The sequence below is a fragment of the Eleutherodactylus coqui genome, chromosome 2 (genome assembly GCF_035609145.1).
Source record: "Eleutherodactylus coqui strain aEleCoq1 chromosome 2, aEleCoq1.hap1, whole genome shotgun sequence".
NCBI lineage: Eukaryota > Metazoa > Chordata > Amphibia > Anura > Eleutherodactylidae > Eleutherodactylus > Eleutherodactylus coqui.
The window spans coordinates 50876178-50892925 of NC_089838.1; the positions used below are offsets into that span (position 1 = coordinate 50876178).

The 16748-nt window shown below is 50.3% G+C and overlaps 1 protein-coding gene across 6 annotated transcripts; it reads left to right on the top strand.

Moving 5' to 3' along the window:
- The first annotated feature begins 3542 nt into the window (after nt 1-3542).
- On the top strand, nt 3543-14524 carry TEX52 (testis expressed 52). 6 transcript variants are annotated; one of them, XM_066589781.1, is made up of 4 exons: nt 3561-3618; nt 5109-5172; nt 11409-11930; nt 13461-14524. In XM_066589781.1, the coding sequence occupies exons 3-4, from the start codon at nt 11419-11421 to the stop codon at nt 13729-13731; spliced, it is 783 nt and encodes a 260-aa protein (XP_066445878.1). In that variant the 5' UTR covers nt 3561-3618; nt 5109-5172; nt 11409-11418; the 3' UTR covers nt 13732-14524. The 6 variants fall into 6 exon arrangements, with proteins under 6 accessions (XP_066445879.1, XP_066445878.1, XP_066445880.1 ...); XM_066589779.1 differs by lacking the exon at nt 3561-3618 and adding an exon at nt 4097-4481 and having other exon boundaries at nt 5084-5172; XM_066589780.1 differs by lacking the exon at nt 3561-3618 and adding an exon at nt 4097-4481.
- The last annotated feature ends 2224 nt before the right edge of the window (nt 14525-16748 follow it).

A 16748-nucleotide genomic window follows, 5' to 3' on the forward strand; every position in this document is an offset into this window, starting at 1 on the left:
ATACCATGGGCCCAGGCACATTCAAGAACATTGCAAAGGGCTGTCCTGAGTAATTGGGACGGAGCGGCGACCTCATTAGATGGCAAGATGCCCCTGTCATCATCAGTTGTCCAGTCTCTTCGCTGGTGGCTGTCGGCGCATAATCTGAATGCGGAATCCCAGTGGGTTCCCGAACCCTTTGTTAGCGTGGTCACGGATGCTAGCCAGCTCGCTTGGGGAGCACAGGTAGGACAACATCTGTTACAGGGGAAATGGGGCCCAGAAACTAAAAGCCAGACCTCAAACTTCAGGGAACTTATGGCCATCTCGGAAGCGCTGCGCAGGTCACGAGACACCTTAAAAGGCAAACATGTTAAGGTCTTCTCAGATAACATGACTGCAGTCTCGCTTATTCGTCATCAGGGAGGTACCAGGAACTTCCATCTCCTAAAACTAACAGCCCGAATCTTCCGGTGGGCTGAAGTCATGTTGCGGTCTCTAACGGCAATCCACCTCAGAGGATCTCAGAAAGTGATGGCAGACTACCTCAGCCGAAAAACACCTGGACCTGGGAGAGTGGTCTCTGAACCAAGAAGAATTTCAACATGTCGTGGACACCTAGGGCATGCCGCAAGTAGACCTTTTCGCGAGCAGGTCAAACGCAAAATGCCCGAAATACTTCTCCCTCAACCCAAGAGACAAAGCCGAGGGGATGGATGCTTTCTCTCAAACCTGGGACATAGATCTGGCCTATGTCTTCCCTCCCATTCCCCTTATCCCAAGAGTCCTGCAGAAAATCCAGAGAAGTCACATGACCGTTATACTAGTCGTCCCATACTGGGAGAAACGCGCATGGTTTCCCCTTCTCCTGAACCTAGCTATCACAGACCCAATCCGGCTCTCAGCCAGAGAAGATCTCCTGTCGCAGGGCCCAGTTCTGTATCCCAATGTACAGAAGCTGAAACTAACAGCCTGGATGTTGAGAAACTGATGTTACTAAGCCAAGGTTTGTCCGCCAGGGTAGTGTCAACTCTGTGTCAGAGCTGTAAGCCGGTAACCACCGCCATCTATAATAAAATATGGAAGAAGTTTACTTCCTGGAGGAAGTCGGAAGTTTCCGACTTCGACACCTCCATAACAGAGATTTTGGATTACCTTCAGGAAGGCCTGGACAAAAATCTAAGCCCGGGGACCCTTAAAGTCCAGATTTCAGCCCTCTCGTGCTTTCTGGATCAGCCGTTAGCCGAGCACAAGTTAGTCCGCAGGTTCATGAAGGCGGCGGAGAGAATAAGGCCAGTAGTCCGTAGCTCAGTGCCTCAGTGGGATTTAAACCTAGTGCTTAAAAGCCTCTGTAGGCCCCCCTTCGAACCCATTGAACAATCGTCGGTTAAAACATTAACCCTTAAAACGATACTCTTGGTCGCGGTTATGACGGCAAGGCTGGTTAACGAGATCCAGGCCTTTTCATGCAGAACGCCATATTTATTAGTTCTGGACGATAGGATCGTCTTAAAAATGGACCCCTTTTTCCTAGCCAAAGTGGCCTCAAAATATTATAGACAGCAGGAGCTTATCCTTTCCTCGTTTTGTCAGAAACCCCGAAACAACAAAGAGAATATCACAGCCTGGAAGTGAAAAGAGCCATTCTGTATTATTTAGAACGTACGACTCCCTTTAGGAAAAGCTGACAATCTTTGTTCAATTTCAGGGGTCGGGCAAAGGAAAGACAGCTTCTAAGAGATCCATTAGCCGCTGGATGAAAACAGTGATCCAGTAAGCCTACTCCTGCAGCAACCAGGCGATTCCGGAAGGATTGAGGGCTCATTCAACGAGAGCCGTATCGTGCTCTTGGGCAGAAAGGGCCATGGCTTCATCAGATATGCAGGGCGGCCACGTGGTCTAGCCCACACACGTTCGTGAAGCACTACAGGATAAATACCGCTCATTTCTTGGACTTATCGTTTGGTAGAAAAGTTTTACAGGCAATAGTCCCACCCTAGAAAAGTAATGTGGTATGGCTCCATGTACTGCCGTCATGATAACGCCGGGGAAAGGGATAGAATTTCTTACCGAAAATTCCTTTTTTCTGAGGGAGACATACGTTCTAAATAATACAGAATGGCTCTTTTCACGTCCAGGCTATGATATTCTTTCTTTTTGCCGTTTCGGGGGTTTCCTGATTTTTGTGACGAGTTGTAGCTTTTATTAGTACCATTTTTTGGGTATATATAATGTATTGTAGAACTTTTTAATAATCTTTTAAATGGTGTTGGCCGTGCAGAAAAAAAAGTATGTTTGTTTGTACAGGGTGTTACAGCTGCGACGATAAAAAAAAAAAAACACAAACATTTTGTAAGCAAACCTTGTGCAACAATGGAGTTTTTTTTTTGTTTTTTTTTTACATTTTTTTTATGCCCCTGTGGGAGCTTTAAAGCTAGTGGCCCTCTGCTATGAAATGACGGAGGGCTGATAAGTTATCAAAGAGAGCAATCTCTCCCCCCTCCCCCCTCTCTCCCCTTCCTGGCATGTAAGGTGTTAACAGCAGGGTTCACTTTTCTAACTGATCCCTGCTGTTGCAGCGGGAGGCTGCCTACCAGTTGTACCATCCCTAGGATGTAACTACACCCATTCGCTGGAACCCCTTCTCAGCCAGGATGCACATGTACGCCCGGTGGCGGGACATCTGATAACGTTGTTGCTGCTTCCACAGGTGACTCTCCAGCTATTGCAAAACTACAACCAGCATGCCCTGACCATAATAGGAGTTAGAGGTTGTACCAGAATCAAAGCTTATTTCCTTATCCATGCGTTATGGGAAAATTTGATGATCAGTGGGGGGGAACGAGGATCTGTTTATCCTGTCCTTGGTGTGTGCTTTCTGCCCACCCCCTCCTCACCCTGCAGTGCGGAGGAGACTCAATGGAGTGTTGGGCGCTCCATACGTTTTCATTGTGACTATGGGGATAGCTGAGCGCCATCCACTCGTGTATTTCCATCAGACCCATTGCGATGAATGAAGCTACAGTTGTGCATGCACGGCCGGCACTCCATTCACTGTGATGTCACTGCGGGGGACAATGACAGGTAGAAGAGGACTCCCACGATCCTGTTCTAGGGGATAACTTGCGTTTCTGGTACAATGCCTTGTGGCTCTATTCATACAGGTGATTTTTCTGCACAATCTTCAGAACTGAAATCGCACGCAAATAGGATCCTTTGAATGGGATCGTCATACAGGCATTTCTTCTACTGTGACGGACATTTTTTCATACATGCGTTTTTTTCTATCCCCGTTGACTTGAATAGGCGAGTCTTGGTCATAAAACGGACCAGAATAGAACATGTGATGAAGTTTTCCATGCATGAAAAAACTTGCTAGTATGTTGACACATAGAATAATTTGAGTCCGCATGCCATCCGTCTGTTTTAACGAATTGTAAAAAAACCCCGCAAATCTACCGGAGGCCTAAACCCCGTAACTTCACCCCTTCCCAAATCTCATCCTACCAGCAGCGCCCCTCCCCCTCTCACCTCTTCATTAGCGTGGTTGTCACCATGGAGAAGGCGTAAACAGACGTCCATGCTGGAGCACTCAGCCTCCTCAGGTAATTATGGGAGCGGTTGTCCTCACCTGATCTGGTGAGTGTTCACCTAAAGGACCTGCTCGGGGTCCATGTAGTGGGGGCCGCGCTTCTTATATGCTGTAGTCAACGCTGAATCTGGGTGTAACAATTGCCAACTTTTGTATCCAATTACTGATACATTGTAACAAACTCTCAGGAACGGAGGGAGATTTGCACAGCTGATGTGTTTAGTAGGTCACAGGATTGTCTAGACTGGACACACTATATCAAACCCTCAGCTGTGAGACGTATTAGGATAGGCTACTGAGAATGTTTCTATTCACTGACAGGAAGCAGAATGTTTCTTCCTGCAATGATTACACTTCATTTACATAAAACCATCTCTCTCCTTTAACCCCTTCACCACTACGGCGTATGATTGCTTCTTCCTCGTCTTGGGTGCAGCGATGTGTTTTTGGCTCGTGTAACGCACCTGCTGCTATATGACCGCACAGTCGACGAGAGGGGGAGATGTCATTGCTGGTCACCTGGTGGAAACAGGACAGGCAGTAATATTAGAGGAGCTTGTGATAACGGAGAAGAACGAGACGAGGGGAACCAAGGACAGCAAGCGCTGCTGATCCATATCACACGCAGATGACTTTGAACCGGAGCAGCGAGTGGAAAAGTGAAACCGCATTAATGATATACGAGGAAATGGCAAAAAAGAGCAATTCCTCAATAGGGCAGGGGGAGGGGCAACTATCCGGTAAACACCTGTTTTTGTGTACACTTGGTACTTGTTTTAGGGGTGCAGAGGCAGCAGTTGCATCCCACCCTGTTCCCTGAGTCAGCGTCTCTGCCTCATCAGAAGACCCCAGTGGCACATGGTTTGGAGGGCGTGGCACAGATTTGACATTGGGACTCAGAAGCTTCAAGGTAAACCTTTGCCTGCACATCCCACCTCTCCACTAGCGGAAGGGTAGTCTTCATCCTGAGGCCGCCTGCACACGGGCGGAAATCCCGCGGCGGTATTTCCCGCGGGATTTCCGCCACTGAAAGTTTGCATAGCAGTGCATTACAATACGCACTCCTATGCAGACGGCCGCGGCATGTCCTATTTTTGTGCGGGGCTCGCACTCACCCGGCCGCCGGCTCCGGTCTGCGCATGCGCCGGCTGCGCGGCAGCCGGCACATGAAAGAGCCGGGGCCGCCAGGCGCGGGTGAGTACGCGCTCGTCCCTGCAGGCTCTCGGGTCGGGTCCCGCGGCGAGAATTCTCGCTGCTGGATCCGACCCGCTCGTCTGCAGGCGGCCTGAGACCCCCGACATGCTGAAGGTTCAGACAAGGGGTATCCAGTAAGAATTAATTGAACATCCTGCAGTGGCTTATGGTGGCCACATGTGGCACTGTAACACTAGTAACTGTTGCAGTACCCATAGAGGCCCAGATACCTACTGTACATAGTGCCACCTGCTGATCATAAGTGGTATCACATAACTTTTTGAGCTATCTTTTCAAGTCTGTTTCTTAACCCCTTAGTGACCGACCTATTTTGTGCCTTAAGGAAGAAGCAATTTTCATTGTCGCATTGCAAGAGCCGTATCTCGGTGACAGCCGTATGAAGACTTGTGAGTTTTGGACGAGTTTTATATATATATATATATATATATATATATATATATATATATTACTCGCCGCACTCCAGGGTCCATATAATGTGTTGTACAACTTTTATTACATTTTCTGGGGTGATAGAACCCTATTGTACTGTTCAGAACCTCTGCGATTGTTTTTGGTTTTGCTTTTACAGCATTCACCATCCAGTAAAATTAAGCTGATAACTTTCTTCTGATTGGCACGAATACTGCGACGTCGAGTTTATAGAGATGTTTTATTTTTTACTACGTTTGCGCAGTAAAAAAACATTTTTAAAGAAAAACAACTGAATCTGCATCGCAGCATTCTAAGACCCAGAACATTTTATGAAGTTGGAGGTACAGGTGACTTTTGAATTGCTATTTGTTACGTTTTTTGAGAGGCGAACAAAATAAAAATAACAATTCTGACATTAGTTTTTAAAATTATTTTTACAACTTTCAGCATGTTCTTCCCCGTTGCCCCTTATTCTCTCCCTTGAGATGCTGATTCTCAGCAAGGTGACTCCGACCTTCCACAAACGCGTCTTACCCCCAGAGGATCAGGCTGCACCCTTCACCTTCCGCCCCAAAGGACTAGGCTGCACCCTCACTTCCTAGCCCAGTGGACCAGGCTGCACCCTCACTTCCTAGCCCAGTGGACCAGGCTGCACCCTAACCTCCCACCCCAAAGGACCAAGCTATCCTCTTACCTCCCGCCCTAGAGGACCAGGCTGCACTTTCACCTCTATCAACAAAGGAGCAGGCTGCACCCTCACCTCTCAACCCAAAGGACCAGACTACACCCTCACCTCCAGCCCAAGATGACCAGGCTGCACCCTCACCTCCAGCCCTAAAGGATCAGACTGCACCCCCACCTCCCACCCCAGAAGACCAGGCTGCACCCTCACCTCCCACCCCAGAGGACCAGGTTGCATCCTCACCTCCCACCCCAGAGGACCAGGTTGCATCCTCACCTCCCACCCCAGAGGACCAGGTTGCATCCTCACCTCCCACCCCAGAGGATCAGGTTGCATCCTCACCTCCCACCCCAGAAGACAAGGTTGCACCCTCACCTACTGCCCTAGTGGGCCATGCTGCACCCTCACCTGCCCCAGTGGACCATGCTGCACCCTCACCTCCCACCCTAAAGGACCAGGCTGCACCCTCACCTCCTGCCACAGTGAACCATGCTGCACCCTAACCTGCCACCCTAAAGGACCAGGATACATACTCACCTTTGGCCCCAGAGGACCAGGTTGCACCCATACCTCCTGCCCCAGTAGATGATGCTCCATCCTCACCTCCCACCCCAGAGTACCAGGCTGCACCCTCACCTCCTGCCCCAGTGGACCAGGCTACACCCTCACCTCCCACCCCAAAGGACTAAGCTGTGCCCTCACCCCCTGCCCCAAAGGACCAGGCTGCACCCTCACCTCCTGCCCCAGAGGACCAGGCTGCACTCTCACCTCCCGCCCCAGAGAAACAGGCTGCACCCTCACCTTCCACCCAAGAGGACCAGGTTGCACCCGTACCTCCTGCCCCAGTAGACCATGCTGCACCCTCACCTTCAGCCCCAGAGGACCAGGCTGCACCCTCACCTCCCACCCCAGAGAAACAGGCTGCACCCTCACCTTCCACCCAAGAGGACCAGGTTGCACCCGTACCTCCTGCCCCAGTAGACCATGCTGCACCCTCACCTTCAGCCCCAGAGGACCAGGCTCCACCCTCACCTCCTGCCCCAATGGACCAGGCTCCACCCTCACCTCCTGCCCCAATGGACCAGGCTGCACCCTCACCTCCTGCCCCAATGGACCAGGTGGCACCCTCACCTCCCACCCCAGAGGACCAGGTGGCACCCTCACCTCCCGCCCCAGAGGAACAGGCTGCACCCTCACCTTCCACCCCAGAGGACCAGGTTGCACCCGTACCTCCTGCCCCAGAGGAACAGGCTGCACCCTCACCTTCCACCCCAGAGGACCAGGTTGCACCCATACCTCCTGCCCCAGTAGACCATGCTGCACCCTCACCTCCTGCCCCAGAGGACCAGGCTGCACCCTCACCTCCCACCCCAGAAAACCAGGCTGCACCCTCACCTCCCACCCCAGAGGACCAGGCTGCACCCTCACCTCCCACCCCAGAGGACCAGGCTGCACCCTCACCTCCCACCCCAGAGGAACAGGCTGCACCCTCACCTTCCACCCCAGAGGACCAGGTTGCACCCGTACCTCCTGCCCCAGTAGACCATGCTGCACCCTCACCTCCTGCCCCAGAGGACCAGGCTCCACCCTCACCTCCTGCCCCAATGAACCAGGCTGCACCCTCACCTCCCACCCAAGAGGACCAGACAGCACCCTCACCTCCTGCCCCAGTGGACCAGGCTGCACCCTCACCTCCTGCCCCAGTGGACCAGGCTGCACCCTCATCTCCCGCCCCAGAGGACCCAGCTGCACCCTCACATTTCGTCCCAGAGGACCACGCTCCACCCTCACCTCCCACCACAAAGGACCAGGCTCCACCCTTACCTCCCATCCCAGAGGACCAGGCTGCACTCTCACCCCAAAAGATCAGGCTGCACACTTACCTCCCAACCCAAAGGACCAGGCTGCACCCTCACCTCCCACCCGAAATGGCCAGGCTACACCCTCACCTCCCACCCCAAAGGACCAGGCTGCACCCTCACCTCCCACCCAAGAAGACCAGGCTGCATCCTCACCTCCCACCCTAGAAGACCAGGTTGCACCCATACCTCCTGCCCCAGTATACCATGCTGCACCCTCACCTCCTGCCCCAGAGGACCAGGCTTCACCCTCACCTCCTGCCCCAATGAACCAGGCTGCACCCTCACCTCCCGCCCCAGAGGACCAGGCATCACCCTCACCTCCCACCCAAGAAGACCAGGTAGCACCCATACCTCCTGCCCCGGAAGACCAGGTAGCACCCATAAGTCCTGCCCCAGTAGACCAGGCTGCACCCTCACCTCCTGCTCCAGTGGACCAGGCTGCACCCTCACCTCCCATCCCAGAGGACCAGGCTGCACTTTCACCTCCCGCCTCAAAAGATCAGGCTGCACCCTCACCTCCCAACCCAAAGGACCAGGCTACACCCTCACCTTCCGCCCCAGAGGACCAGGCTGCACTGTCACCCTTTGCCCCAGAGGACCAGGCTGCACCCTCACCTCCTGCCCCAGAGGACCAGGCTGCACCCTCACCTCCCAGGAATTGGATGCCCTTTACTTTCTGCTTATATCTCTTGTGCTTACATTACTTTCCCATTGTGCCAGAGACACACATAAGGCCTCATTAACACAGATGTATGTAATTTCGGTCCTTAAAAAACACACAATTTTTACTGTATGTGTGCAGATTTGGTGTTTATGCTTTTTTTACATCCGTGTTACATTCGTAGTACAAGCATGTTTTAAATTCTGAAAAAAAAATACACAAGTAGGTCCAACTGATATCACTTTTACCCACTGTCTCATGCAAACATACGTAAAAAACAGTCAATGCACACGCAACATTTTAGGAGATCCGATATATATATATATACATTCCTTGTCAAAAACATCCCTCCCCTAGAAGGATTATATACAGAGTACATAGTTTGGATACAAGATGTGATACAGGCAGGCATGGAAGCTTTACGACCCTGTTGGGCCACCTCCTGCTTGGATACAAAATGTGATACAGGTGGAATGGAAGTTTTACTACCCTATTGGGCCGCCTCTAGCTTGGATGCAAGATGGGATACGGGAGGGCATGGAGGCTCTAGTACCCTGTTGTACCACCTCTAGCTTTGATACAAGATGGGATATGGGCAGGCATGGAGGCTCTATGACCTTGTTGGGCCACCTCTAGCTTGGATATAAGATATAACGTGGGTGGGCATCTCGTACTCTATTGTACCGCCTCTAGCTTGGATACAAGATGTGATGCGGGTGGGCATGGAGGCTTTAGTACCTTGTTGGGTCACCTCTAGCTTGGATACAAGATATGAGTCAAGGAGAGCGCCAAACAACTTTCAAGGTAATATATATTAAAATATATAACGACTCACCTGGTGCCAGACATGTCAGCACCCAGTGTCCCGGTAGGCATATAGCATTTTCTTTCCAAAAATCCACTGAATTGAAATCACTGGAGAGCTGCAGGTTTCACCAAAGATCCGTGCCTCATAAGAGGTCGGATAGTACAAAGGTAGAGAACAGAAAAAACGGTAATCCTGCGCTGCTTCACATAGAAAAAGACCGATTTACTTAAAAAAAATTTTTAACGGTCAATTCCAGGTTAGAATCAAAAAGCATTTATTTGTACAATCAGAGGTCACAGCCTCATATAAAAAACAGATAATACTTGCGGAAGAATATGGGACGCGTTTCGGCGTGCTTGACGCCTTTCTCAAGCATAAATAAAGTCAGCAGAGCATGGTATAAATAGCACAATCAATAATTACATACCCTTCCCCAAAGGTCACCGAGATTGTGCTTGATTCCGGTGTGAGGCGCCATTTTCGGCGACGGAAGATGACTTTTTATCGTGACGCGCTACAGAGCGTCTCAAAGTCGACTTCAGGGGCCGACGTCAGGTTCTGTAGCACGTGACCCGTGTTACGGAGGCACGCTATGTAGAAGGAACGCAGCGATGCGTTCCATAAAGAGACTGGTGTCCGGGGCCAGCATCAGGGGCCGTACCTCGTGACTAATGAACGCATATTGTTCCGCAAGTATTATCTGTTTTTTATATGAGGCTGTGACCTCTGATGGTACAAATAAATGCTTTTTGATTCTAACCTGGAATTGACCGTTAAAATTTTTTTTTAAGTAAATCGGTCTTTTTCTATGTGAAGCAGCGCAGGATTACCGTTTTTTCTGTTCTCTACCTTGGATACAAGATGTGATACAGCCAGGCATGGAGGCTCTATTACCCTGTTGTACCGCCTCTAGCTTGAATACAAAGTGTGATATGGGCGGGCATGGAGGCTCTAGTACCCTGTTGTACCACCTCTAGCTTGGATACAAGGTGTGATACGGTGGGCATAGAGAATCTCGTACCTGGTTGTACTACCTCTAGCTTGGATACAAGATGTGATACGGGTGGGCACAGAGGCTCTGGTACCCTGTTGTACCGCCTCTAGCTTGAATACAAGGTGTGATATGGGCGGGCATGGAGGCTTTAGTACCTTTGTTGTACCGTCTCTAGCTTGGATAGATAAATCTGGTGACCGGGCAGCCAAGGAAGTGTGACAATGTTGTGGGGGCTTCCTGTGACCCCCTTGTGTGTGCGGCCGAACATTATCCTGCTGCCTCTTGGAAGCAACCATGAGAGGAACACACGTGGCTGCAGGATGTCCTGAACATATCACGGAGCTGTCATTGTCCCTCGTACTGCTACTAGGGGGGAGACCGACTGTTGTATGTGATGGCCCCCCAGACCATCACACCAGCAGGAGGCAGTGTGCCGCTCCACAGCAAAGGCTGGATTGAGGCGCTCACCCCGCGGTCTTCAGACACGAACACGGCCGTCGTCAGAGCGCAAACTAAACCTGTATTCATCGCTGAAGACAACCTGGTTCTCCTCCGTAGCATCCAGTTTCATAGTTAATGACATCACTGCAGTTGGAGGGGACGGTGGGGGTCAGAGGCCGTACATGTAATGGGGGCCACGAGACCAAATGTCGTTCAGCCAAGCGCCTGGAAATGGTTCAGACAGACACAGGGGTGTAACAATGGCGCCCCCTGTCTCTGGATGGCGGACAACGGAACAATTGGAGCTGCTGATGCTCCTCTCTACTGGTGGTCTGTAGAGGGCATCCTGAGTACACTGATACATTGTAACAAACTTTGCTGATTTGTGCTGATGTTGGCTCGCCTCACAAAGAATTATATAGACTGGTTACATTGTAACAAATCCTGAGCTGTGAGAAGTGGCAGGAGTTTTAGCCTCTGGATATAAAAGAGGAATGTTTCTATTCACTGACAGCAAACAAGATATTGGACCTCAAAAGCTGTTAGAAAGTCTCAGTTTTGCTGACTGCACAAGTCTCTGGTCCGTGGAGCTTACTATCTGATTGTATGCGGGTGGGTGATATTTCTATTGTGGAAGCTTGCTGTTGGGAATTGACAGATGACATCATCATGTGGGTGCAGAGACATGACTGGCACCAGTTGTGGGGTCCAGCGGAGTTGGAGAACTTTGCCTTGACGATAATGTTACATTGTACATTTCCAGGTTCCATCAGATGCCTGATGCCACCACTTTGATGCTCCCCAGGATGTCGTCTTCAGCGCACCCCGTTCCTTTACTGTCAGACCCCCCAGTCCATACCTCTGGCTTCACAGCCCGCAGCATCCACAGGATTGTTCTCCAGCATCCCCCTTACACAGATGCCAAGCTGGAGCTGATGAGGAAGCTCAGGAGCCCCACAAGGACACAGCAGCCCCCAACTCACACCCTGGGCTACTGCACTTGGCTAGAAGTCAGCCAGCTGCCCCCTCTCCTCCCATTGCGACATGACAAACCCCATGACAGCGCAGTGTGGAGACAGATCACCGCAGCTCCGGCTAGTGCTGGCACCCAGGAGACCATCCCACCTCCATCTCGCATGGAGGAGAACACATGGGCAAAATACATTTGCTGCAGCAGAATTCGCAGAAGTGAGACAGATTCAAGGGCGTTACGTATACGAAGCCAAGGCAGGGCGCCACCTATAGACACTCATGGGAATATCCTGCCTCCCGAAGGCTTCAGACGGTGAGAAATGAGATATGTATGTTTGTTGTTAAAGGGACATTCCACCAAAATACATAAACCCCATATGGGATGGGCGACAAGCTCACATCTACACAGCCCTATGTGCTGCTGTTGTCACTGACGCTGCTTCCTGTCTGATGATATAAGGCTATTGCCAACCAATCATCTCTGGAGATGTGCCCTCCTGTGACATGCGGAGCGCTGCTGCACATTGCACAGCTGCACCTCTCCTGGGTACCCTGCTCATCATTTTGAATGGTCTTTATGACTGTAGATTTGATCGATATTCATCCTTTTGTGATGTCTCATAAAACATCATGCGATAAGTATTTACCAGGCAGTTATTTCCACAGTGAAGATGGCAGACAGAGGGCCAAACAGTCTGATCTATCCAGAAATGAAAGAGGGATGTATCTTGTATCATCTTGTAGGTCTGAAGATCACCTAACTCAGGCAGTCAGAGCTGTCAGCCACACTAAGGCCACACTCACATGCAGATGCTCAGGGGTGTACATACTGGGATCACACATATCCAGCTGCTCAGCAGTGTACACACTGGGGGCCACACTCACATCCAGCTGCTCAGCAGTGTACACATTGGGGGGGCCACAATCACATCCAGCTGCTTAGCAGTGTACACATTGGGGGGGGGGGGGGGGGCACAATCACATGCAGCTGCTCAGCAGTGTACATACTGGGGGGGCCACACTCACATCCAGCTGCTCAGCACTGTACACACTGGGGGCCACACTCACATCCAGTTGCTCAGCAGTGTACACATTGGGGGGGGGGGGGCACAATCACATGCAGCTGCTTAGCAGTGTACACACTGGGGGCCACACTCACATCCAGCTGCTCAGCGCTGTACACACTGGGGGCCACACTCACATCCAGTTGCTCAGCAGTGTACACACTGGGGGGCCACACTCACATGCAGCTGCTCAGCACTGTACACACTAGGGGCCACACTCACATCCAACTGCTCAGCGGTGTACACACTGGGGGCCACACTCACATCCAGTTGCTCAGCGGTGTACACACTGGGGGCCACACTCACATCCAGCTGCTCAGCACTGTACACACTGGGAGCCACACTTACATGCAGATGCTCAGTGGTGTACACACTGGGGGCTACACTCACATGCAGCTGCTGAGCAGTGTACACACTGGGGGCCACACTCACATGCAGATGCTCAGTGGTGTACACACTGGGGGCTACACTCACATAAAGCTGCTGAGCAGTGTACACACTGGGGGCCACACTCACATGCAGATGCTCAGCGGTGTACACACGGGGGGCCACACTTACATCCAGCTGCTCAGCGCTGTACACACTGGGGGCCACACTCACATGCAGCTGCTCAGTGGTGTACACACTGGGGGCCACACTCACATGCAGCTGCTGAGCAGTGTACACACTGGGGGCCACACTCACATGCAGCTGCTCAGCGCTGTACACACTGGGGAACGCTTGCTACATTGTCTCATGGTACACCCCTGGATGTTCTCATCTGTGATGTATTTGGACAGATACTTGGCACCCGGTATAACCACAGCCGCTGCATCAGAAGTGACGCCACTCCCCGCAGAGACCGGATTTTATATTGCTCCCCAATTTCCACACAAACCCCGAAAACTAAAGCTGAAGAACAACTCTCCAAACTACCAGGAAATTCTGCAGAAGTATCAGCAGCTGCAAAGAGGAGCACGAAGCGTCGCACCGTACAACAGCAGAATGACCACTCCGAGGGCAGCGACGCAAGTTACCCCACAGTGCAGGCGAAAGCAGATATTATCATAAATATGCAGAACTGTGCGGATCTCTGAAACTGTTCCACATGGGGCTGAGCTTAGATAGGATTAGATACAGTGATTCATCAGACAGTATCACGCATGCTAAATCTAGATACACAGCTCAGCAGACAGCATCACACATATTAGGATTAGATATATGTCTCAGCGGAGAGTATCACACATAAGATTAAATATAGCTCAGAAGACAGTATCACACATAATAGTATTAGATACACAGCTCAGCAGACAGTATCACACAGGACAGGATTAGATACAGCAGCTCAGCAGACAGTATCACGTATGCTAAGTCTAGATACACAGTTTAGCAGACAGTATCACACATAATAGGATTAGATACACAGCTCAGCAGAAAGCATCACGCATAATAGGAAAGTATCACACATGATGAGGTTAGATACAGCTCAGAAAACAGTATCACACAGGATAGGATTAGATACACAGCTCAGCAGGCAGTATCACACATGCTAAGTCTAAATACACAGCTTAGTAGACAGTATCACATATAATAGGATTAGATACATGTCTCAGCAGAGAGTATCACACATGATATGGTTATATACACGGCTCAGCAGACAGTATCACACATAATAGGATTAAATACACAGCTCAGCAGACAGTATCACACATGATAGGTTTAGATACACGGCTTAGCAGACAGTATCACACATGATAAGATTAGATACACAGCTCGGCAGACAGTACCACACAAAATATGCTCGGATACAGCAGTCTAGCAGACTATTATTATGTGCTGGGCATAATACAATTATATTCGGAAAGGAGGGGGGGGGGGGGGCGGGGGACTTTAATAATTTATGTGGCGCCTCCGCCGGGTCCTCATGGGGAAGATGATGATGTTTCTCATCTCCTGGCCGCAGGGGAAATTAATAAATGCACAATTCCCAGAAGCCCTTGAGTCCTCGTCTCGTGTGAAGTTTTTGTCTTGTGTTTATACTTTTCTGAGTTATGGTCTTTGTGACCTCTACAGCCGCCATTATTACCCAGCGCACCCTACTGACTGATCGGTGGGTGACTCTGCCTCGTCACATCCAGAACACTATTCAGGATCTGCACACAGATGAGTGACGGCCACTGCAGATTCAAAGGAATCACTCAAGATCTCCAGCTACCAATACCCCGTAACTACCTCACTATGGAGGAATACATCCGTACACCCCTCGCAGAATGTGGGGTCCGAACTGCTTTCCTCTGATACAGCACTCCCCTTAGGGGTAGTTGTAAAAATCTGTAAGTAGTGAGCCTCCCCTAGTGAAGGTGGTATACATCTGTAGGCAGTGAGCTCCCCTTATTAGAGGCAGTATAAATCTGCATGTAGTGAGCTCCCCCTAGTGGTGACTGTATAAATCTGTATGTAGCGTGCTCCACCTAGTTGTAGCTGTATAAATATATAGAGTGAGACCACTATGGAGGTGTATGTATAAATCTGTATGTAGTGAGCTCCCTCTAGTGGTACCTGTATAATTGTATGTACAGTGAGCTCCCTCTAGTGGTACCTGTATAAATCTATATACAGTTAGCGCCCTCTAGCGGAGGCTGTATAAATGTGTATACAGTGAGCTCCCTCTAGTGGTACCTATATAATTGTATGTACAGTTAGCGCCCTCTAGTGGAGGCTGTATAAATGTGCATACAGTGGGTTCCTGTAAAAATCTGCTTGTAGTGAGCTCCCTCTATTGTTATCCTTTAAGGCTGTTCTTACACACACGGCGTTGGCCAAACGGGGTGTTCACCGCGATTTTGCTCTGCATTTTCTAACGCAGGTTACTGCATTTAACAGCATTTTTTAACGAACCCCATCATTGTGATGAGTGATGGGGTCCGTTGAAAAACGTGAAAATGCTTGAAAATAGAGCAGACAGTACTCAAAAATTGTGACGCAGGTCTGCGGGCGCCATTGAAATCAATGGGAGCGTTGTACCATGGTTAGCACAGCAGTTGAAACGCCACGCTAATTGTGGTAGAAAGCGCATGTGTGAGAGCGGCCTAACTCTTCAGGGACACCAGATGGTCTTCCTTGTCTTTAATTCTGTAGCGCACAAGCACAGCAAATCTGTGTCATGTCCAGGGGCAGCGATGACAGTAATGTTTGTTTGTGGAGGGATTCAGATTTGCGCAGAAACCACAGATTTCCGGATTCATCCATTTTCGTTACCGTTTGTTGAAGGAAGCTTCATTTGGAGCTCTGGTTTGGCTCAAAGTCACCTGACCGCAGGCGCAGCTCCGGCGAGCGGAGCAGAGAGACGCTGCATGTAAACAGATGGAGACAGTTTTTATCGCGGCCACCTGTATTTATTAATAGAGCCGTCTGTTCCTGTCAGCCGCGGAGCGTGGGAATGACCTCCGCCGAATACTCTGCTCTGCCATCTAAATATTTGGATTCTTGGCCCATGGCCCCTGATAGTGTTTAACCCTTTATATATCTAAAAGACCCAGACAGCTGACCCCAAAATTACCATAATATAGTCATATTAGTCATATCTGTATCCAGAAAATCTGGGACCCTCACCAATCCAGAGATACCCCCCCAGCGGGTCCTGAAATTTTGACAGCACCATTCACTTCAGTAGGAGCACCAGAGATTGCTGAGGGCTTGAATTCGGCTTGCAGTGAAGAATGGCGTAGTGACGCACATGCACGACCACCATTATCAATATTTAGGCACGTGCCAGAAGCAATATCTCTAAATCAGCGTGAGTCCCATCGGACAGACCCCCATGGATCAGGAAGTTGGCCCTATCCTATAACTTCCAATACGGGAATCCCCCTTTAAAACGTGACAGAAGAGGACGACTCGATTTTCGAACGGAATCCCACTTTATGCAACTTCCTATCCATTTAACCCTTTCCACTCCACTGTCTGACGTCTAAAGACATTCTGATTGAAGGCTGTACAGCTTCCGATGTCGGAAGACGTCCGTCAGGGTATTCTGACTGTAGATTACTGGCCACTCTGTTGCCGGGGGCCTCTCCAGCATGTCCCAT